This window comes from Zophobas morio, unplaced genomic scaffold, assembly GCF_036711695.1.
Source record: "Zophobas morio isolate AGI-343-1 ecotype UQ-CSIRO unplaced genomic scaffold, CSIRO_AGI_Zmor_V1 ptg000022l, whole genome shotgun sequence".
In the NCBI taxonomy this organism is placed as follows: domain Eukaryota; kingdom Metazoa; phylum Arthropoda; class Insecta; order Coleoptera; family Tenebrionidae; genus Zophobas; species Zophobas morio.
In genome coordinates this window covers 5,593,315-5,617,646 of record NW_026972127.1, presented here as the reverse complement: position 1 = coordinate 5,617,646, position 24,332 = coordinate 5,593,315, and the positions used below count along the sequence as shown (strand labels likewise).

The window sequence follows — 24,332 nt, the reverse complement described above, 5'->3', positions numbered from 1 at the left end:
TTTATTTTTTGTCGTTTTTCTTACTTCTTTTTTAACGCTTTGTTGCTTTTTTTCGTCTCTTTTTTTGTGGCCTTTTTTTGTTGGTATTTTTTTTTTGGTTGTTATTTGCTCCCCTTTTTTGGTCAGTTTTTCCGCCGTTCCTCGCATTTTGTCCATTTTTTTACTTTTCATTTCATTTTTTAAATCTTTTTTCGGAAGTTTCTCCCCAACTTTTTTTTGTCTTTTTTTTGCTTCTTATTTCGCCACTTTCTCGTGGTCGTTTTATTACCATTTTTTTTCTCGCAATTTGTCGCCCTTTTTTCACTTTTTTCCGCGCCTTCTTGACATTCTTTTTTGTTATTTCTAATTTTTTTTGTTTTCGGAATTTTTTTATGTACATTTCTTCGTTTTTGGCATTGTTTGTTTCGTTTTTTCGCCTTTTTTTGCCTCTGCTTTTGTAGCCTTTTTTTCATCTGTTTGTTGGCACTATTTTTGGATTGTTTTTTATACTACGTGTTATTTTTGTTCTTTTTTTATCGTTTTTTCTTCACCTTCCTTTTTTTTCTATATTTTTATCGTTTATTCCGCCGTTTCTGTGTCAATTTTTTCGCTTTTTTTGCCCCTTTTCTATCGTTTTTTTTCCTCCTTTTTTTCGACCTTTTCTTCACTTTTTTTTGCATCTCTTTTTTTTTGTTGGCGTCTTTTTTTGCGTTTTTTAACTTTCCTTTTTGGCTTTTCTTTTTGCGTTCCATGTCGCCTTTTTTTTCATCTTTTTTGTGGTATTTTTGTCCTCTTTTTGTTGGCTTTTTTTTTTTAGTCTTTTTTTGGACGGTTTTTCCGCCTTTCCTCAACTTCTTTTGTCATTTTTGTGACGCTTTTTTTTCGTGTTTTTCCCCCTTTTTATTACCTTATTTCCCTCGCATTTTGTCGCGGCTTTTTTTTCTCATTTTTTGTGTTTGCACTTTTTATGCATTTTTTGTCGTTTTTTTGCCCTTTTTGTTTCGTTTTTTCCCTTTTTTTTGTTCTTTTTTTTTATGCCACTTTTTTGGATTTTTTTTTGGACTGCATGTTGTTTTTTTGATATTTTATGTCATTATTTCTCGCTTTTTTGGTTTCCCCATGTTTGTAGACTTTTTGGCGTTTTTACTGCTTTTTTGGTGTTTATTTCGTTGTTTCTGTGTCAATTTTTTCGCTTTTTTTGCCCCCTTTCTATCGTTTTTTTTTTTCATATTTTTGGACCTTTTTTTCACATTTTTTTTGCATCTCTTTTTTTATGGGCGTTCTTTCTTTATCTTTTTGTTTTGGCGTCTTTTTTGCGTTTTTTAACTTCCATTTTTGGGTCTTTTTGTGTCCCTTGTCGCCTTCTTTCGTCTTTTTTTTGGGGGCTTTTTGTCCTGTTTTTTGTTGGCTTCTTTTGGGTTGTTAATTGCTCCCCTTTTTGTTACTTTTTTTTTGTAGGTTTTTCCGCCTTTCCTCCCATTTTGTGCTTTTTTTTTACTTTAATCGGGTGTTTTTCCGCAACTTCTTTTGTCATTTTTGTGACGCTTTTTTTCGCGTTTTTGCCCCTTTTTATTACCTTTTTTCCTCTTTTTTTTTGTTGGCACTTTTTTTGGATTTTTTTTTTGCTTTTTTGGTGTTTTTTCAGCTTTTTTGGTGGCAATTTTCCTCACCTTCCTTATCCTTTTTTATCAGAGTCGTGCGGACGTACTGCTGTACGGACGTGCGTTAAGTTGCTGCTGCAATATGTCGGAAAAGCAATGTAAAAAATGCAAAAGTAAAGTCACTGTGGCATACATACAGTGTGTTAAATGCGGAGTGTGTTACCACAGAAGTTGTGCCCAACTTTTACAAGATAGAAAAAAGTTATACACTGCGATATCTGAGTATGTTATGGTATGTAATGACCACTTGGAAAATTTAAATGAAATGGATTTTGTCCAAGAAGAAGTGTCTCACTCAAAAGATTTTAATGATTATTTGCATAGTGAAGAATTTAGTTCCCTACTGGAGAAAATTACTGCAAGATTAGTTACCCCTTATCTTGATGAATTAAAGTTTCTGAGGCAAGAAGTACGTGATCTTAAAACCAGCAATATAGAGTTAGTTAGAATCCTGACCCATAGCGAAAAATCAGAGAAGTCATACGGAAAATTCTCCTGGCACAGGGAAACGACATCTGAAGAACCACATGTTTCTAAGGTTTTAATCCACCACAATCAAGCGATTACAAAAAACCCAGCGATAAAGACGACGGAAAGAAAAATAAATACACCGTCGATTGATTTACCACCTCCAAGTGATCAGCTAATGTAGCAAAGTTGCCCGCAAAAGGAAACAGCCATTTTTTCTATGAAGGATACGGACAAGCCGCGTAATAATGAATCCACCACAAAAGAAGAGGGAAACGATTTCATCTTAGTAAAGAATAAACGCAAAACCTTTAGACAAAAGGGAATAATTGGAACTGCAACACAAAATGAGGACAACTCCTGTCAAATTAAAGGACAAGAGCGTAAGGCATGGTTGTACGTAGGTCGATTAAGTAAAGAGACCAAAGACGAAGATCTTGAGATTTTTTTACGCAAAGGATGCCCCACAGCTAATCAGGTGACAGTTAAAAGATTGCCGTCAAAAGGGAATAACGCGTCGTATTGTGTTGGTATTGACTTCGCCTGTAAAGATGTTCTAATGGATCCAGAATTTTGGCCAAAAGGGATAGAGGTTAGGCGTTTTAATCTTAACTTTAATAAACCAAATATAGTAGGGGAGAGTAAACTAAATGCTCAAGAAAACTTGAATCTGAAAGTAAATCCATATTTTTAGTAAAGTGCAGTAAAAAAGATAGCAAAGTAGATAACAATGTTGACATTCGTAAACCGATTATAGATCAAATTGGGGTGCCTAAAATTGAAGAAAAAGAACCAATAACTTGCATCCAACGGGATGATAATAAATTTAAACTTTACATGATGTATCAGAACGTCCGAGGCTTAAACACCAAAGTGGCTCAGTTTTATGAAAATGCTATTTCTGCTACATATGATTTAATTTTGCTAACTGAAACCTGGTTGGACGATTCAGTAGGATCGTACGAACTTTTTGGGGTTAATTATAATGTATATCGCTCTTTAAAAGGAAGAAAGGGTAGGGGAGTGTTGATTGCAGTCAATAATAAATATACTGCGGAGTCTGTATGTTTGAGTTCCCCGTTTGAAGATATTGATATTTTGGTTATTAACGTTTTTTGCTGCGCTACACCCCTAACTGTCATAAATATTTATATTCCTCCTGCGAGTAGTATTCAGATGTACGAGAGTGTTTTGGAATATCTGGAAGAATACCAAGTACAAGATATAACACTGATAGTAGGTGACTTCAATGTTCCAGAGTTTTATGCGTGTATTACGAAAGCCAAGAATTCCTCCTCAAGGTACCAGATACTCAACAATTTTATGAATTTCAATCAGTTAAAACAGCACAATTATGTCACAAATAATAATAATAGAATCCTAGATCTTGTAATGTCAACGGAGAAAATAACATGCAATATCAATCGGCTGGTAAACCCGTTAGTAGATGAAGATCTTCATCATCCATCTTTGTTGGTTAAGTTGACTATAAATTCAAAGCAACGTAAAAATTTCGAAACCCAGATGGACATTGTTCGATATAATTTTAGAAAAGCTGATTTTCCGGGGTTATATGGTGCTTTGATGAAAATGGAGTGGTCTGACATACTTGAGATACATGATGTGAATGATATCTGCGCATATTTTTATGACAAAATATATGAGATGTTCGAGATATATGTCCCGAAGACGAAGGTGGTAACAACTCATTTTCCCCTCTGGTATTCGTCAAATACTATCAAAATGATTAAGAAGAAGGACCGTATATGGAAATCGTATAAGATATCTCACATATTATCATGTAAAGAAGCAGCGCGAAAACTGGAGGAGCAAATAAAGATAGAAATCAAGAAGGATTTTCGTAATTTTCAAAGGTCCGCTGAAGCTAACATGAAATCTGATCCTGCCAGATTTTGGTCATACGTTGCAACTAAGAAAGGTAGAACACGTATACCAGGGAGAATGATTTATAAAGGGAAACCGATATCTACACCTAGAGATATTGTCAATTCATTTGCGGATTGTTTTAGTAGTGTATTCGAGCCAGCAAGCTTCGTAGAAAATAGGAATGGTGTATTTGGTTGTGGTAATTCCCGGGAAAATACAATAGCAGACATCGGAGAAGACGACGGATTTGAGAATCAAGGTTGTTCTGTAAGTGTTCTTCATACATTTTGTGTAACGGATGGTGATATTTTACAAGCAGCGAAGAAGCTTAAGTCAAATTTAACGAGTGGTGATGACAGCATCCCAGCATTCATAGTGCGTGATTGTATAAGTGTTCTGTTGTTACCTTTAAGTCATTTATATAATTCTATAATTTCATGCGCTGTGTATCCTGAAGTTTGGAAAGTAGCAAAGGTTATTCCGTTGTTCAAATCTGGCTCTAAAGAAGATGTGGATAAGTATAGACCAGTTGCAATCATTTCAAATTTCGCAAAGGTTTTTCAGAGTACTCTTGTCAAGTATATGTATAGCCACGTTAAACAGATGATAGTAAGCCAACAACATGGATTTATGCCAGGCAGATCCACAACCACTAATTTATGTAATTTTTCGCAAGATATGTCAAACTTATTGGATCAACAGTTACAAGTGGATGTTGTTTATACGGATATGACAAAGGCGTTTGACAAAGTCAACCATGCGTTATTGATAAATAAACTCATTGAGGTAGGTTTGTGTGACAAGTTGATCCAATTATTTCAATCAATCCTTGTGGGTCAGAAACAGTATGTCTATTACATGTATTGTAAATCTTATATGTATGAGTGCAGTAGTGGGGTGTGCCAAGGTTCGAATTTAGGACCATTGTTGTTTACTATCTTCATAAACGGGTTAATAGCATTATTAAAGAAGCACTGTAAAGTTTATGCGTATGCTGATGATATAAAATTTTTAAAACCTATTCGGAATGTGACTGACTGTGAAGCATTGCAAAATATCGGGAGCATCTTTTATGAGTGGTGTAATGATAATAGATTGGAAGTGAATGGTAGTAAATGCAAAGTTATGACATATAGCCGAAAAATACATAATATATTATATAACTATAAGATACATAATCAGGAACTAGAGAGGTGTAATGTTTATAAAGATTTAGGGGTGGTAATGGATCCGTCACTGTCGTTTGTACATCATATAGAGTATATTTGTAATAAAGCAATGCGAATGTTGGGGTTCATAATAAGAAATACAAAAGATTTTACAAATATGGACTGTATTTTAATGTTATATTATGCTTATGTCAGATCAACACTTGAATATTGCTCCATAGTCTGGAGCCCACATTATATTTCGCACATAACTCTTTTAGAAAAAGTACAGAGAAAATTTTGCAAATTAGTATTTTATCGTAAACACGGTGTATATCCTGTTCAAGGATTTTCACATCACGAATTGTTAAACGAATTCCAACTTAGTCCTCTTAGTAGTAGACGTGATTTATCCTCTGTACTATTTCTGTTTAAGATTCTTCATAATGAAATTTGTGACAGTTCTTTTCTTAGAGAAATACATTTTAATGTTCCTCGCCTCGAAGCTAGAAACTCAAGGACTTTTGTACTGGATCTAGCTCGAACAAATCAACACAACAATTCCCCAGTTTATAGAATGTGTCGTTTATATAATAGCATTCAGTATTATGTCGATATTTTTGCCGTTTCAAGAAGTGTTTTTGGTACTAAAGCGAAATTAGCACTGTCTGGTAATTTGTAATATGGTTTAAGTTATTTGTTAGTCATAATTTATTGTAATTAGGTGGAATTCATTTGTTATTTTAGTAGTAATTTAATTTCATTTATTGTATTAGGATTTTTTTGTTTTGTATTTTCTTTCCGATGTATTTCCTATGTGGGCTATGCCCGTTGGATAAATCAAAATCAATAAATAAATAAATAAATAAATAAATCTCTGTTTTTGTCGTTTATTCCGTCGTTTCTGTGTTATTTTTTCTCTTTTTCCGTTTCCCCCCCTTTCTATCGGTTTTTTCCTTATTTTTTGGACCTTTTTTTTCATCTATTTTTTTGGGGACGTATTTTCTCGTCTTTCTTTATTGGCGTCTTTTTTCTGCGTTTTTCTACTTCCTTTTTTTTTTTCTCTTTTTTTTTGCGTCTCTTGTAGCTTTTTTCGTTGTTTTTGTCGCCTTTGTTTTCATTTTTTTTTTGATTTGTGTTTACCTAATTTTTTATTTTTGTCGTTTTTCTCTTTTTTTTCTTTGTTTTTTTTTCGTCTTTTTTGGTGTTTTTCTTTATCCCACCATTCTTGTCGTTTTCATTGTTGTTTTTGGTTTTGTGGCTTTTTTTCGCATTTTTTCCTCATTTTTTGGACCTACTTTTAAACCCTTTTTGCTTCGCATTTGATCGCCGCTTTTTTTACGCCCTTTTTTCATCTCTGGGGCGCCTTTTTTATATCCCTTTTTATTGGCTTTATTTTTTCGCTTTTTTTTATATTCGCTCCTTTTTTTATGGACTTTTTTTGTCGTGTTTTTTTTTGTGTGACGTTTTTTCGTTTTTTGCCCCCTTTTTTTAACTATATTTTTTCATCTCGTTTTTCTTGTGCCTCTTTTGTCACTTTTTGCTTCGTCTTTTTTTTGCCGTTTTTTTCCTTTTATTTGACATCTTTTTTTTGATAGCCTTGCCTATCATTCCTTTTTTGTTGTTATTTTGTATCTCTTTTTTGAGTCTTTTTTGCATTTTTGGTCTCCATCTTATCGCTTTTTTTTGTGCCTCTTGTTTCGTTTTATTGGTTTCTCCTTGTTTTTGAACTTTTTCGTCTTGTTTTTCCCCTCCCCCTTTTTGGTCCTTTCTTCATCTGTGAGGGGGGGCGTTTTTACTTCGCTTTTTTTCGTTAGCCCCCTTTTTTATTTTTTCAACACCGTTTTAGGTCTCCATTTTTTCCACCTCTTGTGTCACCTTTTTTTGTCGCGGGTTTTGTACACTTTTTATTGTCGTTTTTTTTTTGTTGAACTCACTTGAAACATTGGCATAGCATTGATTTTAGTTTTTAGAAGTTTAAAACTGCGTTGTTTGTTTGCTTTTTTAGGTGGAACAACTGATTCTCAGGCACTTTTATAACCTCTTTTAAAATCAGCCTACTTCACAGTATGACATTTTTCAAATCTCAAAAGCGAAAATTGTAGGTTTGAAATTTTTACAATACTTTGCAACACTTTCTTCTGAGGACATTTGAAGACCAATATCGGGCCAACGTTTCGAAAGAATCAAAGTTAAATTATATACAGTTTCCGACAAAAAAATTCAAACATCACTTTTCTCTCATGTCAAAAATTTTAATGTAGTCTATGCTTTATTGTCATTATTTCGGACAGCTGGAACTTTCAAAATTCAAATTTGATGTGCATGCCAACATTTCAGCGGTAACAGAAGCCAACAAATTCTACTTCTTTTAAAATTACCACAATGAATGTCCACTAATTCTGACTCACTGAGCTTACGCTACAGCACGGCCATGGCTTCATGTAAGTGTCAAATGTAAAAGTTAAAAATGACAGTCAAATATTTTGGTTAGAAACATCTAAAGGTTGCTTTACACTATCTGACGACTGAATGACATTGACGTCTGAAATTTTTTGGCGGCAACTGTATATTCTTTTCCTACTGCCTACAAATGGTCTACACTTACAATCGTGTACAAATATGAAAAAATTGAAAGAAAAAACTAGAGTAAAAGTAGAATTATTTGATTTCATTGAGTTAACCAGGCATCGATGTAAGTGAAAAACTGGTGCCCGAGTTCAAGTCGGGCCAAAAACTAAGATTGAATTTAGTGCGTAATAAAGTAAAGTAAAGTAAAGTAAATTTATTAGCACATTAACAGAATGTTTAGTACACGTCAAACAGAAATATAGATTAAAAATATGTAACAGTTCACAGATTTACATAAGTGACAGACATTAAAATTTATAATTCAAGTATTCGTCCAGGTTATAGAAGGCCATGTCAAGGAGAAATTGCTTTATTTTATTTTTAAAATTATTAGAGTTACGAGTTCTGTAACATGAAGGAAGGTGGTTATACAAATTGATATTAATAGATAGTTTTTCCGTTTTAGCTAAGCGAAATCGTTTGGATCTAATCAAACTTGCTGCTCTGGTGTTATGCTGATGTATTTGATGTTGATATGTATATTTGCTTCGGTTTTCATGTATATATATTAATGTCTGATAAATAAAAATGCAAGGGAAAGTTAATATGCGATGTTTGATAAAAAAAGGGCGACAGTGTTCACGCCAGCCTAGGCCTAAGATGGTGCGAATAGCACTTTTTTGTAGGCGAAAAATACTGATGGAGGAAGTGGAACCACCCCAAATCGTTACAGCATAGGTAATGTTTGAATGGAATAAGCCATAGTAAACAGACATTAACGCTTCAAAATCAACAGTGTTCTTTATACTTCGTATTAGGAAGAGAATTGAAGATAGTTTACCTGCTAAATTTTTTATATGTTCACTCCATGTTAGATTTACATCAATAGTTATGCCTAATAATTTAACAGAACTGATGCTAATGGATTTACTTGAGGATACTTCAAGTTGCTGGGTTTTAGATTTGTTGAGCTTTAACGTATTGGAGGCAAACCAAACTTGGGCATTTTTCATTGCTGTCTCTGCTTTAGCTGCTGCCGTCTTTATGTCACGATCAGTTGTAATAATAGTTGTGTCATGTGCGAACATCACACAGTCAGCGTTTTCCTTGATGCAGGTATAGAAATCATTAGTGTAAATTATGAAAAGAAGTGGCCCTAAAACTGACCCTTGCGGTACTCCAACACTAACATTTAAAGTATTCGAGTAGTTACCGTTTGCAGAGACACACTGTTTTCTGCCAGTGAGGTAGGATGCCAGTAAGTTAAGTGGTATTCCTCTAATGCCATAAAACTCAAGTTTTGATATTAGTATGGGGTGGTTGACACAGTCAAAAGCCTTACTTAAATCGCATAATGTAATCCTACTATGTTCCCCATTTTCAATAGCCTCGATTATGTTTACTATAAGGTGTAATAGAGCTTTGGATGTTGAATTATTCCGTCTGAATCCAAATTGGACAGGATTAAATAGCTGAAACCGTTCGTAGTATAGTTCAAGTCTTTGTTTGATCAAAATTTCTAATACTTTCCCAAAAATTGGGATAATACTAATGGGCCTATAGTTATCTATATTAGTAGGGTCACCTTTCTTGAAGACTGGTGTAATTTTACTCACTTTGAAGCAATCAGGAAAAATTCCAATGCCAAGACATTTATTGATGAAGTTAGTGAATGGAGTTAACAATATGTTCACCGTAGATTTTAAAATTTTTGCGTTTATACCATAAACATCAGTTGAGGGAGAATTCTTTAATTTGTTAATAACATTCAAGATTTCAATTTCACATGTCGGATGCAAGAAAAATGAGGAATTATTATTAGGCATTTTATTCATTAAATTTAGAGCTGGAGATGTGATGGTAGTATCAATCTCTTTTAGAATCTTATGAGCAATAGATGAGAAGTAATCATTCATATCATCAACATCAAATTTCGATACGTTTGAGGCATTACTTTTGTTACGATGCCGGTTTACAAAACGCCAGGTATCCTTAGAAATGTTATTAGAATTAGATATAAAAGAACTGAATGCATTTTTTTTAGCTATCTTAATAGCCATTCGGTAATTATACCTAGCTTTAAGATAAGCATTTTTGTCGACTATATCTTTAGAACTGTTTGAAACTATTTTAAGAGCTATTACTGAATCCCTCATAACTTTGAGTTCATTATTAAACCACATCACACCACTAGCTGAGTCTGTAGCTTTTTGCAGTGGAAAACATAACTCAATGAGTGATTTATATGTGTGAACAAGGTAATCCGCAAAAGTATTAACGTCATTACTAGTAGATTCTTTATAAGACCAATCAATTAATTTAAGATGTTCTTTTAATTGGAATAAGCCCGATTTATTGATATGCCTGGTGGAGAAGTAATTATTTTTGCTTTCCACATTAACAGTCTTTGAAAGAATGCACAAATATTGACCTGAATGGTCAGAAAGTCCCGGCTCAATAACACCAGAAGAGCAACACTCATCAGGCAAGTCAGTAAATATATTGTCAATTGTAGTAGCGGAACATTTTGAGATCCTTGTATAATCTACAGTTAAATCCATAAGGTTGTAACCACTCGTTAAATTGTAAGGTTGGCATTACAGCCAATGGTGTTTTTCACATGAACAGATTGGTAGCGGCGCATATGTCAAAATTTGACAATTACGCACGAGAGAGTTTTATTTAAATATCTCACAGTTTGTTATTAAACCATACCATTGAAAAATGGTACCGACACGGCATATTGTGGTAAATAAGCAGATGAAAATGGCACTTGCCAACTGCCACAATGAATTGAAACTTGCTTATCCCCAAGCATCCTCCCGAGAACTTGAATTCAAGCTTGTAAAAATCTTTTCAGTATGTAGTTATTCTTATACCATGGAAAGAGAGTACTATACTATGAGAGTAACGTATCGACATTCGGAACTTTTTTCATGTTATTACAACATGGTGGTATGTCGAAGGACTTTTAGTTTTAACTATCTCAAGTTGAAAGTGTATATCTCGCTTTTTAGTACAACATTGTCTTTTCAAGTTTTATACCCACTCTTTATATCCTACACAATACAACTAAATGTCCCTCATTAAATTCAAGCACTGCATACTTTCCCTGTAAACTTATCATTAATTCCTATCCTTTCCATAGTGTTCTCGATGTCAAGCCCACAAAATTATAACCCAACACCAATCTGGAGAACCGTTACAAGAAGCAAAGTGGAAACCAAAACAAAAATCGCAGTGGTATTCAAATTTGGAATTTAAAGAAGATCTAACCTACCGTATATTTGACAAAAACAAAAAAAATGAGTTTTTTACTCTTCAGGATTTGTTTATTTTTGCGAAAGAACATCCAGAATATACAGCAAGTTTAAATACTTTACGTTGAGTATTAAAATCCATGGGATTCAGATTTAAGAAAGTTAACAACAGAAAAATAATTGCTTTTTGGTTATTTGGTCTATGTGTTCTCAATGTTTCTAACCACTCCTGTAACAGTAAGTTTAAATAAGCCGTCAAATTATTTTCAACATACCTATTATTTTAGCCTCTGAATTTTGTGAAGTTACATTTTGTTCATTATTACCACTAAAATCGTCAGGACGGAGGAGCATAGCCAGACCTATCGCCTTCAACCAAATCCCTTGTACATTTTGTAAATAATAAGTAGTACCAAATATTAGAGTTATTAAACATAACATTAAAGACTTGTTGGTGTCCCATTTTTTTGATGAAAAATTGGTCATCCATTGCAACTAATTAAGGTGATCTACCCATTATAGACAATTTTGGTGTTGCTCGCGAGATTGATCATTTCAGTCGAGAGAGCTGATCCTTCGAGTCATAGTTAGCCACACATATAATTATCACGTATACTCATGTACAATAATTTAAACAAATTCTGAATATCTCAGTTATTCCCCATCTGTAAAGTAATTTTTATGAAGCAGCAACAATAAATAAATCAATTCACCTTGTTTTTTTACCAGCCCAATATTTGATTTCATTCGTGACCACAATATTTTTGGGTTCATTTTATCGTAATTCGTAAACGTATCGACTGCAAGTCTAAATTACAGCAGGTGGCATTCTTTCTACAGATGAAAGATAAAACACGTTTCTATTTATCGTTGCTCTTGTATTATAATTACCATGAAGACTCAGGTTATCCTGTTTTTATTGAAAATTGTTTATCAGTTTTTACAATATTGCGACAAGTTACAATGATAATTATGAAATAACCTGTGCAGGAGTGCAAGAATTGCAGTGAAGTCGAACGTAATCATGTGTCGCGAATACATGAATGAACTGACATTATATTGACAGGTCACCAAATATGTCACCAGGTTATTAAAAGACAGATTTACACTGAATAATTTTTAAAAATTTACACTAGGGAGTGGTTACAACCTTATGGATTTGAGTTTAGGATTTTAGCGTTAAGTCCAAACGACCTCGTAAGATTAACTAAGGCTTGTATGTCTGTGGAGTTAGTTTGGAAGTCTTTACTGAAGTCACCAATGAGAACTAGTTTAGTGTTATTTTTGAAAATCTTATTTAAGACATTTTCTAAATTTTTCATAAAATTATGAAAATTACCTGAAGTGCTAGGTCTATATAGTGCAATAACGATAGTATTCAATTCGGGGATTTCAATGCCACAGAACTCGGCATGCATTTCAATAGATTCCTCATCCAGACTGATAGGTCTGCAAATCAAGGAATTATGAGCAAATATAGAAACACCTCCATGACTTCTTTGTTTCCTGCAGAAAGAAGATATTAATTTATATTTGTTATTAAAATTTATCATTGACAGTGAGTCCTTATTTAATATCCAGTGTTCTGTGATACATACTATTTTAAAATTATATTTGACTAGAAGAGCACTTAACTCATCGATTTTGTTATTTAAACACTGTATATTAATATGGAAGATTGAACAAAAACCTTCATTGATAAATCGTGTCAAGTTACTAATTGAATTCCTGTGATGAGATTCAGAACTGGTGGTCGTTAACAGGTTTTCTTCGGCGAAAAAAATTGTGCCTTCTTACTACAATCCCAGATGGCCAAAAGTCGGGGGAATATAAAGTATCATGTAGCTCAAAGTCCGCTCCTACCTTAAAACTCTTATTTGAATTTGGAGAAGTGGATGATATGTCCTCAATAATAAAGTTCCTATGCTCACATTTACTCGATAGGTAGTTCTGAATTTTATCAACCGTTACGTCAGATCGTACTCTACTAACGTGTAGCCAGATTCGCCGCTTTGCTGCAGCAAGATTCTCGTTATCAGACGTCCCATTGCCCATTACGGCGTGTTTATGTTTTAACACATTTTGTTTCGATTTATCGATCATAGTGTTTTTTTGTGGCTTTAAAACATTTATCTTGCGATTAGGTTCCAACTTTTTCATGTCTTTATCAGTAATTTTGCTGTCGGTATTATTTCCCTCAACATTTACTGAATGGAAATTTTGGTCAAGGATAACAGATACCTGACTTTCTTCGCTTACATCACTTGATAGACGTTCCAATAACGCCTGATTGGTTTTTTTTAATTCATCAAGTTGAGTTTTCAGGATAAAAACTTCCTGCATCAGTTGCTCAGTCCTGGTGTTTACTATATCAGTTATGAGTTGCTGTAGACTAGTTACCGTAAGGGTACTAATCAAATTATCCTGAGAACGAGTGTTTTTCGTCATCTTTCTAATTACACTGCTTTTAATACTTGAATTAACGATTTAGATTATTAAGCACCGTATCACAAATGTGCCCGGCGCCTCCACCATATTTTCGATTTCATTAAAATGCGTACTTAATCTAATTTTTCGTACGTCTTATAGTATACTAAAACTAAAATTTCTCACAATTCCTAAGGGTTAAAAAATCCAGAACCTTAAAGGAGTGATACAAAAAAAGATATACGTAATGCTATATATAACACAATCACCTTTCAATCAATATATATTTATCTTTTATGAGAACACTTATCAAGTCACGCACAGAGCACCTACAATTATCAGTGACTCAGACAACCTTATTTTAGCTCGTAAATACACCTCAAATATCACCCACCCGAAATTAGAACAAATCGATGACCCCACAAGTCCTCAACTAAAAATAAAACCGAAAACTCACACCAAGTCCAACTATTTAAAAACTTAACCAACTGTCAAAATAAAAATATTCATCACAAATGTCACCAAACGCCAAAAAAATGTCATCGTGCACTTTCACTTAGAGTAGTTAAAAATGGTCTTGCGACTAGGCAAACTAGCTATAGGGGGAATAACCACGACCATGGGGGTCGGTCTAGCTTACTATTTATTTTTTACAGATAAAAAAGTAAGTGCCTTCATCTCCCAATCCAAAAAACTAACTTTTTGTAGTGGGCCACCACCCACGCCAAAACCTGCAAAGCCAAAGCACCTCTTCCCACAAGAAAAGACCTCATCGACTGCCTAAAAAACGACTCTTTCGACGTTTTGATCATCGGAGGCGGCGCCACCGGGGTGGGTTGCGCCCTGGACGCAGCCACCAGAGGCCTAAAAACCGCGCTTGTGGAAGCCGACGACTTCGCCAGCGGAACTTCGAGCCGAAGCACGAAACTAGTTCATGGAGGAGTTCGTTACCTGCAGAGCGCCATCATGCAGCTGGACATTGTCCAGTTCAGGATGGTGAACGAGGCGTTGAAAGAGAGAGCCGGTTTGCTGAAGACTGCGCCACATTTGGTGCACCCTTTGCCCATTATGTTGCCCGTTTATACGTGAGTGTCAAAACTGAAACTACCATCAATAGAAAACATACTAAATTGCAGCTGGTGGCAGCTCCCCTACTTCTGGGTAGGCATCAAAATGTACGACCTCATCGCCGGCACCAAAAACGTCAAAAGCTCCTACGTCGTCTCGAAGAAGAGCGCCCTCGAGATCTTCCCCATGCTGAAAAGCGAGAACCTCTGCGGCGGCATCGTCTACTACGACGGTCAGATGGACGACGCCCGGCTCAACCTCGCCATCGCGCTGACCGCCGTCCGCTACGGCGCCATCGTCGTCAACCACGTGAATGTGACGGGGCTTATCAAGGATGAGACCAGCCAAGGCGAGGTCGTCACGGGTGTGGACGTCCAGGACGAAATCACGGGAGACAAGTTTTGCATTCCTGCGAAGTGCGTCATAAACGCCACGGGACCCTTCACTGACTGCATCCGGCAGATGGATAATCCCGACGCGAAGGACATTTGCTCCCCGAGCTGCGGAGTGCACGTTACCTTGCCGGGGTACTATAGTCCGGAGGAGATGGGCTTGCTGGACCCGGATACCAGCGATGGTAGGGTTATATTTTTTTTGCCGTGGCAGAAGCACACCATCGCGGGGACGACGGATTTGCCGTGCGAGGTGACGTTTAACCCCAAGCCCACGGAGGATGAGATTACGTTTATTTTGGATGAAATTAAGAATTATCTTAATCCGCGTGCCATACAAGGTAGGTTTTTGATAGGGAGCGGTTTACAATCTTATTTATACTAATAATAATAGTAACAGTACTTAATCTAACATGATGCCTAAGTTTTTAATTTGATACCCTCTTTAATTTGATATCTTTACAAAATCTTTAAAAATCCATGACTGAAAGCAGATTCAAATAATTTTACGGGATTATCACAAAACCATACAAATGTACCAATCTGTGTGTTATTTCAAAATCGAAAAACCACCAACGCCGCAATTTCGTCGAACATACAACTGGCAACGTTGCTAGTCTCAATTTTAGTGATTTATTCTGGTGTGAAATAATTTAAGGTTATGTTTAATTTAATTTCATAGAATTAATCTAATTCTGTGATTAATTTCATGGAGGAAAGAATATTCTATTACCTCACCGTTTCATTTCATGGGTAATCTCTATCCATTTTCAAATTTCAAATTGACAGTTCAATAATTAAGCTATTATGTATAATCATTTTTTTTTAACCAAATTCAACAGGTGGTGGATTTTTGACTTTGAAATAAATCATATGTTTTTCGATTCAGCTCATCGAGGTTTATATTCCAAAAGTTTTGTGGTTTTTTAGGCGAAAAAGCTTAATTTTCCAATACTTTCCATGTGCAATTTTAGACAATTTGCCAATTTTGTGATTTTTTTTAAATTTGACTTTCTTCTGTTCTTTCCTGCATCCAGAAGTTTTTTCGGCTTCATTACTATGAAAATTTTAAAACGAAGTATAGTAATTTTTTGGAAAATTATAAAATATTATATTCTATTTGAAACCGAATATTTCAAAAATCTTGGTCCAAGACTATTCACACGTTAAGTTTTTCGATTCAGCTCCTCCTAGATCTATGTTCTAGAATTTTTTGTAAATTTGTAGGCAACTTTGGCGAAAGGTGTAACATTTTTGACAGAAAGTCTTTCGTTGATTTCCTCATTCAGAAGCTTTTTTGACCTTGTTTCTATCATTTTTTCAAAATCGTCAAAATGCAATATGGCAATTTTTGGGATATTATAAGTTTCAAATTGACACCGAATATTTTGAAGATCTTGGTCCAAAACTATCAACAGTGTTTTGAGGATTTGAGGGTTTTGGTGTTTTGAGTGTTGAAAGGTTTGGTGTACTGAGAATTTGAGATTGATTTTTGGTGTTTGAGAGTTTTGATGCATCGCGAATTTGAGAATTATGAGGATTTGAGGAGTTTGAGGACTCGAGGATTTGAGGATTTTAATGTTTATCCGACGATTCGAGGATTTGAGGATTGTGATGTTTGACGATTTGAGGATTTTAGGATTTTGATGTTTGGAGGATTTGAGGATTTTGGTGCTTTAAGGATTTGAGGATTGTGGTGTTTTGAAGATTTGAAGATTTTGGTGTTTTGAAAATGTGAGGATTTTAGTGTTTTGAGGATTTGAGAATTTTAGTGTTTCGAGGATCTGAGGAATTTGAAGATTGAGGATTTTGAAGTTTTGAGAATTCGAAGATTTTGGTGTTTGGGGGATTTGAGGATTTTAATGTTTTAATGTTTTGAGGATTTTAGTGTTTCGAGGATTTGAGGATTTGAGAAATTTGGTGCTTCGAGGATCTGAGGAATTTGAAGGTTGAGAATTTTGAAGTTTTGAGAATTCGAACATTTTGGTGTTTTGAGGATTTGGGGAGTTTGAGGACTTGAGTTTAAGGCTTTTGGTGTTTTGACGATTTGAAGATTTTGATGTGTTGAAGATTTGAGGATTTGAGGATTTTGGTGTTTTGAGGATTTGAGGATTTTGGTGTTTTGAAGGTTTGAGAGTTTTGGTGTTTTGAAGGTTTGAGAGTTTTGGTGTATCGAGAATTTGAGAATTTTGGTGTTTTGAAGATTTGAGGATTTAGGGAGTTTAAAGACTCGAGGATTTGTGGATTTTAGTGTTTTGGGGATTTGAGGGTTTTGATGTTTGGAGGATTTGAGGATTTTCGTGTTTCGACGATATGCGTGGTTTGAAGACTTGAGAATTTTGCAGTTTTGAGGATTTGAGGATTTTGAAGTTTTGAGGAGTTGCGGATTTTGGTGTTTTCAGAATTTGGGGAGTTCGAGGACTTCAGGATTTGAGGCTTTTGGTGTTCTGAAAATTTAAGGATTTTGCTGTTTTGAGGGTTTGAGGGTTTTAGAGTTTGGTGTATCGAGAGTTTGAGATTTTTGGTGTTTTGAGGATTTGAGGATTTACAGAGTTTGAGGACTCGAGGATTTGAGGATTTTGATGTTTTGACGATTTGAAAATTTGAAGATTGTGATGTTTTGAAGATTTGAGAACTTCGGTATTTTGAAAATTTGAGGATTTTAGTGTTTTTAAGATTTGAGGGTTTTCTAGGTTTTTGGTGTTTTGAGGATTTGAGGAGTTTGAAGAATGAGGATTTTGAAGTTTTGAGAATTTGAAGATTTGGGTGTTTTGAAGACTTGAGGACTTGAGGTTTTTGGTGTTTTGACGACTTAAAGATTTCGATATATTGATAGTTTGAGATTTTGCGGATTTTCGTGTTTTGAGAATTTCAGGATTTTACTGTTTTGAGTGTGTAAAAGTTTTGATATATCGAGGATTTGAGATTTTTGGTGTTTTGATGATTTGAGGATTTTAGTGTTTTAAGGATTTGAGGATTTTGATGTCTTAACGATTGTGTTGTTTTGGGGATTTGAGGATTTTATGTTTTGATTTGAGAATTTTGGTATTTTTGAGGAGTTGATTGACCATTTAGGTGTTTTGAGGATTTGAGAATTTGAGGATTTCGGTGTTTTGAGGATTTGAGTATTTCGGTGTTTTGGGGGTTTAGTGCGTTTGAAGACTAGAGGATTTGAGGATTGTAGTGTTTTGAGAATTTGAAGATTTTGGTGTTTTGAAAATTTGAGAATTTGTGTTCTGAAAATTTGAGGCATTGAGTGTTTTGAGGATTTGAAGATTTTGGGGACTTGAGAATTTTGGTGTTTCGAGGATCTGGAGTTTGAAAATTGAGGATCTAGAAGTTTTGAGAATTTGAGGATTTTAGTTTTGAAAATTTGAGGATTTTGGTGATTTAAGGTTTTGAGGTTTTTAGGATCTACAGATTTTGGTGTTCAGAGGATTTGAGGATTTGGAGTTTTCAGTCTTCGAGATTTTTGGTGTATCGAGGATTTGAGATTTTTGGTGTTTTGAGGATATGAGGATTTTCGTGTTTTAAGGATCTGCGGATTTCGATGTTTAGAGAATTTGAAGATTTGTGTTTTGAGGATTTGAAGATTTCGAGATTTTTGAAGTTTTGAGGATTTTGGTGTTTTGGGGATTTGAGGATTTTGATGTTTTGACGATTTTGGTGTGTTGAGGATTTGAGAATTGTGGGTGGTGTTTTGAGAATTTGAGGTTTTTAGTGTTTTGAGGATTTGGTGTATCGAAGATTTTACATTTTTGGTGTTTTGAGGATTTGAGAATTTTCGTGTAATGAGAATTTGAGGATTTCGATGTTTTGAAGTTTGGAGGATTGTGTTGTTTTGAGGATTTGAGAATTTTGAGATTTTTGAAGATTTGAAGATTTTGGTGTTTTGAGGATTTAGGAATTTTCGTGTTTTGACTCTGTAAGAGTTTTGGTGTATCGAGAATTTGATATTTTTGGTGGTTTGAGGATTTGAGGCTTATGAGATTTTTGAGGACTTGAGGATTTTGGTGTTTCGAAAATCTGAGGAATTTGAAGACTTGATGATTTTCGTGTTTTTGAGGATTTGAGGATTTTGGTGTTTTGAGGATTTGAGGATCTTGGTGTTTTGAGGATTTGAGAATTGTAGTGTTTTGAGTCTTTGAGAGTTATGGTGTATCGAGAATTTGATATTTTGGTGTTTTGAGGATTTGCGGATTTTCGTGTTTTAAAGATTTGAGGATTTTGGTGTTTTGGGAATCTAAGGATTTTGGTGTTTCGAGAATCTGAGGATTGTGGTGTTTTGAGAATTTTGCTGTTTTGAGAATTTGAACATTTTAGTGTTTTTGGAATTTCAGGATTTTAGTGTTTTGGGGATTTTGGTGTTCTGAGGATTTAAGGATTTTGGTGTGTTGCGTCTTTAACAGTTTTGGTGTATAGAGAATTTGATATTTTTGGTGTTTTGAGGATTTGAGGATTTTCGTGTTTTGAGGGTTTGAGGATTTTGGTGTTTTGACGATTTGATGATTTTGGTGTTTTGACGATTTAAGAATTGTGGGTGATGTTTTGAGAATTTGAGGATTTTAATGTTTCGGGGATTTGGTGTTTTGAGTGTTTGAGGGTTTTGGTGTATCGAGGATTTCAGATTTTTGGTGTTTTGAGGATTTGAGAAATTTCGTGTTTTGAGAATTTGAGGATTTCTTTGTTTTTAAAATTTGAGGATTTTAGTGTTTTGAGGATTTGAAGATTTTGATATGTTGAGGGTTTGAGGTTTAGAGAATTGTGTTGTTTTGAGGATTTGACGCTTATGAGATTTTTGAGGACTTGAAGATTTTGGTGTTTTGAGAATTTGAGGAATTTGAAGACTTGAGAGAGTTATGGTATATCGAGAATTTGATATTTTGGTGTTTTGAGGATTTGAGGATTTTGGTGTTTTGGGAATCTGAGGATTTTGGTGTTTCGAGGATCTGAGAATTGCGGTGTTTTGAGGATTTGAGGATTTTGAGAATTTGAACATTTTAGTGTTTTTGGAATTTGAGGATTTTGGTGTTTTAAGGATTTTGGTGTTCTAAGGATTTGAGGATTTTGATGTTTTGAGTGTTTGAGAGTTTTGGTGTATCGAGGATTTGAGATTTTTGGTGTTTCGAGGATTTGAGGATCTTCGTGTTTTGAGGGTTTGAGGATTTCGATGTTTCGAAAATTTGAGAATTTTCGTGTTTTGAGAATTTGAGGATTTCGATGTTTTTAAAATTTGAGGAATTTAGTGTTTTGAGGATTTGAAGATTTTCGTGTTTTGAGGTTTAGAGGATTGTATTGTTTTGAGAATTTGAGATTTTTGAAGATTTGAGGATTTAGGAATTTTGGTGTTTTGAGTCTTTGAGAGTTTTGATGTTTTGAGGCTTTGAGAATTTTGAAAATTTAAAGATTTTAGTGGTTTGAGGATTTGAAGCTTATGAGATTTTTGAGGACTTGAGGATTTTGGTGTTTCGAGAATCTGAGGAATTTGAAGACTTGAGAGAATTATGGTGTATCGAGAATTTGATATTTTGGTTTTTGAGGATTTGAGGATTTTGCTATTTTGAGAATTTGAACATTTTAGTGTTTTTAGAATTTGAGGATTTTGGTGTTTTGAAGATTTTGGTGTTCTGAGGATTTGAAGATTTTGATGTTTTGAGGATTTGAGGATTTTCATGTTGTGAGGATTTGATGTTTCGAGGATTTTGGTGTTTTAATAATGGATTTATTGTCTAATAAAACAAAGACAATATAAATAAATATATAAATTAAACTATTATTATAAAATAGAACAAATCTAGTTGTGAGTGTTTGAGAGTTTTGATGTATAGAGGATTTGACATTTTTTGTGTTTTGAGGATTTGAGGATTTTGGTGTTTCGAGGATCTGAGGAGTTTGAAGACTTGAGGATTTTTAATTTTTAAGGATTTGAGGATTTAGGGAATTTTAGAACTTGAGAATTTGAGGCTTCTGGTATTTTGACGATTTGAACATTTTGATACGTTGAGGGTCTGAGGATTTTGGCGTTTCGAGGATTTGAGGAGTTTGATGACTTAAGAATTTTAAAGTTTTGAGGATTTTAGTGTTTTGTGTATTTGGAAAGTTTGAGAACTTGAGACCTTTCGTGTTTTAACGATTTGAAGATTTTGGTATATTGAGAGTTTGAGGATTTGAGGATTTTGTTGTGTTGAGAATTTGAGGATTTTAGTGTTTTGAGAATTCGAGGCTTTAGGTGTTTTTTCTGTAAATTTTTGGGCAACTTTGGGAAGGGAAATGAGATTTTTGACCTTTTCACGAGCATCTTCGAAAATTACCAGAAGAAATTTTTTTTGTTGATTTCCACATCCAAAAGCTTTTTTCAGCTTCATTATTGTGAAACTTCCTACCATTTTTTCAAAATCCCCAAAATGAAATGTGCCAATTTTTGGATATTCTATTTGAAGCTGAATATTTCGAACCTCTAATTGCTTGACAATTTGCCACTTTTTCAGATATTTTAAAATTTGACTTTGAAACTAAAAATGTATTTCTAAAACCGGGTCCAGAACCCTTCTGGTTTTCGCTTCAGCTTGTCGACATTCCAGAATTTTTTGTAAATTTTTAGCCAAAATTTCAATTTTCCGCTATATATAATAAAAGTTGCAATTTGAAGCTGAATCAAAGTATTCACTGGTCATCTTTTTTTATCTCAATAAAATAAATAATTAACTGGTATATTATAGTACGTAGAAGCGACGTTATGGCAGCCTGGAGCGGCATCAGACCCCTAGTGTCCGACCCGAACTCCCCCGACACCAAATCCCTCGCCCGCAACCACATAATCCACGTGAGTGACAGCGAACTCGTAACAGTCGCTGGTGGTAAATGGACAACCTACAGATCAATGGCCGAAGACACCATCGACGTCGCCATCGCCACCTGCTGCCTGACCCCAAGGATCAAAAGAAGCCGAACCGCCGGCATGCTACTGGAAGGCGCCCACGAGTGGACGCCCACCAACTTCGTCGAGCTAGTCCAAGACTACGGTCTCGGAAGCGAAGTCGCCATACACTTGTCACAAACGTACGGCGACAGAGCGATCGACGTGGCCGCAATCGCGGTTCCGACGGGTAACACATTTCTTGCATTCTTTCAAAGAAAAACGTACAGGTTTAGGTCAACGCTGGCCCTTGAATGGAAAGAAGATTCATCCAGAGCTGCCCTTCATTGAGGCCGAGGTGCGGTATAGCACGAGGGAGGAGTACGCGATGACGGCTGTGGATATGATAGCCAGGAGGCTTCATTTAGCTTTCTTGAACACCGAAGCTGCCCAGGAAGCTCTGCCTACTATTGTTAATATAATGGCAGAAGAACTGGGGTGGGGTATTCGTAAGGATATTTAGCTGCTGATGGATGGGAAAAAATGTTGATTTTGTGTTCCAGTTGAAAGAAAACGACAACAACAATATGCGATGGCTTTCCTAAGGGACGAAATGGGTCAAAGTCTCAACCGTGAGCAGAAAGGGAAGCTCGAAGTGAATCTCAAGAAGCAAGAAATAGATCTTTACACTAAACGGTTTCAGGAGTTGGATAAGGATCACACGGGTTATGTTTCAATAAAAAAAGTCGAAAAGAGCCTACAGGTGAGTCCAGTTGTGTGTTCTTTAAGGAAGGAATTAATTTATCTACTTTGTTTGAATTTTCCAGGAACAAGGTGACGTGGATCTTCCTCCTGAAAGAATTCATGAAGTTCTCGAGACGATTGCGACTAACATGCCTGGACATGTTGACCTCGAGGAATACTTGCAGGTTTCTTAAAAATGCCAAAGTTTTTGTGTTTGAAGTCACAGGTTTTTTTGTTCTAGATCGCAACTGTATTTCAGTCTGATGACAAAATCGAAAGTCCGGCAGACAAGCAGCTCAAAAACAGATTTCTTAAACAGAAAATTTCTGTGGAGAGAAGTGGTGGTGGGGTGTAATTAATGTAAATAATTAAGGATTTGTATAATTCGTCGGTCTATTTTTTATTCCGTATACAAAAAGTTTTTTTTTGTTCCATCCTGTGCAAAAAATAAGTCGAAATTTTTTGATTCTAGAGATTCCAAAACGTCTAGAAACAAAAATTAACACTTTACAATTTTAGTCTGAAATTGCGGAATCGAATGTTTTGAAATCTTGCAAATGTTTTAAGGAATTCGGATCATGGCAAATCGTTAATCAAAATTTATCCGTCCATCCCCCCAGAAATTGATGACGTCATCTTGCAATTTTTGTGGTATAAATGTTTTCTAAATATTAAAATAACTTAGTCCTGAATTTGTTTATGAATCCCTGTTGAATTTTTACACTTAACTTCGAGATTTTTGGGAAAAATATTAATTTTTCGATTTTACCGCTTTTTGATTTTTCAATTTCTCGATTTTCAATTTCTGTTTTTCGATATTTCAGTTTGGAGATTTTACAATTTATAGATTCTTCGATTCCTGGATCTTTTTTCGATTTCTCAATTTCGCCATTAAGCGGATTTTTAATTTTCGACTTTTTGTTTTCTCGATTTTAGGATTTTTTAATATTTCGGTTTTTCATTTTTCGATATTTTTATTTTTCGATTTATTGTATTTCCATTTCTCGATTTTTTTGTTTTTCATTTTTTTTTTATTTCTAAAGTTTAGATTTTTCGACTTCTCGCTTTTAGATTTTTCGGTTTTTAAAATTTTTGATTTTTCGATTTTTTCAATGTTTCGGTTTTTACATTTTTCGATTTTTCAATTTCTCAACTTTACGAACTTTTGATGTTTCAATTTTTCTACATTTCAGGTTTGGGGTTTTTCAATTACTCGATTTTTCATTTTTCCATTCTTCAACTTTTCATTTTTTAAATTTTAGACTTTTCGATTTCTAGTTTTTTTGATTTTTTAGTTTTTCGATTTCTCAATTTTTCAATACATATTTCAGTTGCACGATTTTTCAAATTTTTGATTTCTCAGTTTCTCGCTTGATCGATTTTTTGATTCTTCAATTATTCGAATTAGGGATTTTTTAATATTTCGGTTTTTCAATTTTTCGATATTTTTATTTTTCGGTTTGTTAAATTGTTCGATTTTTCATTTTTTTTTTATTTATAAACTTTTGATTTTGCCACTTCTCGACTCCTCGCTTTTAGATTTTTTGGTTTTTAAAATTTTTGATTTTTCGATTTTTTCGATGTTTCGCTTTTTACATTTTTCGATTTCTCGATTTGTCGGGTTTTTTAAATAAATTTTTCAGTTTTGATTTTTTCGTTCGATTTTCAATTTTTCGATTTTTCATTTTTTCATTCAACTTTTTAATTTTTTAAATTTTAGATTTTTCAATCTCTAGTTTTTTTGATTTTCTTGTTTTCGATTTTTCCATTTTTCTATTTTACGATTTCTCAGTTTTTCAATATTTCAATTTTTCAAATTTTCGATTTCTCAATTTCTCGATTAATCTTTTTTTTCGACTTTTCGATTTCTC

At 34.5% G+C, this 24,332-nt stretch overlaps 2 protein-coding genes and 2 long non-coding RNA genes across 6 annotated transcripts; 3 read left to right on the top strand and 1 right to left on the bottom strand.

Moving 5' to 3' along the window:
• The first annotated feature begins 2,328 nt into the window (after positions 1–2,328).
• LOC135133852 (uncharacterized) lies at positions 2,329–5,682 on the top strand. Its single transcript, XM_064062372.1, has 3 exons — positions 2,329–2,749; positions 2,803–5,103; positions 5,606–5,682. The coding sequence occupies exons 1-3, from the start codon at positions 2,329–2,331 to the stop codon at positions 5,680–5,682; spliced, it is 2,799 nt and encodes a 932-aa protein (XP_063918442.1).
• Positions 5,683–10,270: 4,588 nt separating this feature from the next.
• LOC135133631 (uncharacterized) lies at positions 10,271–11,424 on the top strand. The gene is made up of 2 exons (XR_010281186.1): positions 10,271–10,669; positions 10,732–11,424. It is a non-coding gene; the product is annotated as an uncharacterized LOC135133631 (long non-coding RNA).
• On the bottom strand, positions 11,021–12,214 carry LOC135133630 (uncharacterized). Of its 3 annotated transcripts, none has more exons than XR_010281184.1 (3): positions 11,688–12,124; positions 11,250–11,639; positions 11,021–11,203 (listed from the first exon to the last, which is right to left on the bottom strand). It is a non-coding gene; the product is annotated as an uncharacterized LOC135133630 (long non-coding RNA). The 3 variants fall into 3 exon arrangements; XR_010281185.1 differs by having other exon boundaries at positions 11,021–11,639; positions 11,688–11,808; positions 11,866–12,123; XR_010281183.1 differs by having other exon boundaries at positions 11,021–11,639; positions 11,688–12,214.
• Positions 12,215–13,938: 1,724 nt separating this feature from the next.
• LOC135133851 (glycerol-3-phosphate dehydrogenase, mitochondrial-like) lies at positions 13,939–22,816 on the top strand. The gene is made up of 8 exons (XM_064062369.1): positions 13,939–14,065; positions 14,110–14,486; positions 14,538–15,202; positions 21,581–21,967; positions 22,008–22,226; positions 22,281–22,480; positions 22,545–22,646; positions 22,703–22,816. Exons 1-8 carry the CDS (start codon positions 13,973–13,975, stop codon positions 22,814–22,816), a joined length of 2,157 nt encoding a protein of 718 aa, XP_063918439.1. The 5' UTR covers positions 13,939–13,972.
• Positions 22,817–24,332: the final 1,516 nt, after the last annotated feature.

Excerpts from the sequence above, each read along its gene's own strand:
- LOC135133852 (XM_064062372.1), top strand. The coding sequence starts at position 2,329 with ATGAAGGATACGGACAAGCCGCGTAATAATGAATCCACCACAAAAGAA. Across the intron at positions 2,750-2,802 it reads ACCAAATATAGTAGGGGAGA|TAAAGTGCAGTAAAAAAGAT; the intron begins GTAAACTAAATG and ends CCATATTTTTAG. Across the intron at positions 5,104-5,605 it reads TAATAGATTGGAAGTGAATG|TTCTTTTCTTAGAGAAATAC; the intron begins GTAGTAAATGCA and ends AATTTGTGACAG.
- LOC135133851 (XM_064062369.1), top strand. The coding sequence starts at position 13,973 with ATGGTCTTGCGACTAGGCAAACTAGCTATAGGGGGAATAACCACGACC. Across the intron at positions 15,203-21,580 it reads TAATCCGCGTGCCATACAAG|TACGTAGAAGCGACGTTATG; the intron begins GTAGGTTTTTGA and ends GGTATATTATAG. Across the intron at positions 22,227-22,280 it reads AGAACTGGGGTGGGGTATTC|TTGAAAGAAAACGACAACAA; the intron begins GTAAGGATATTT and ends TTTGTGTTCCAG.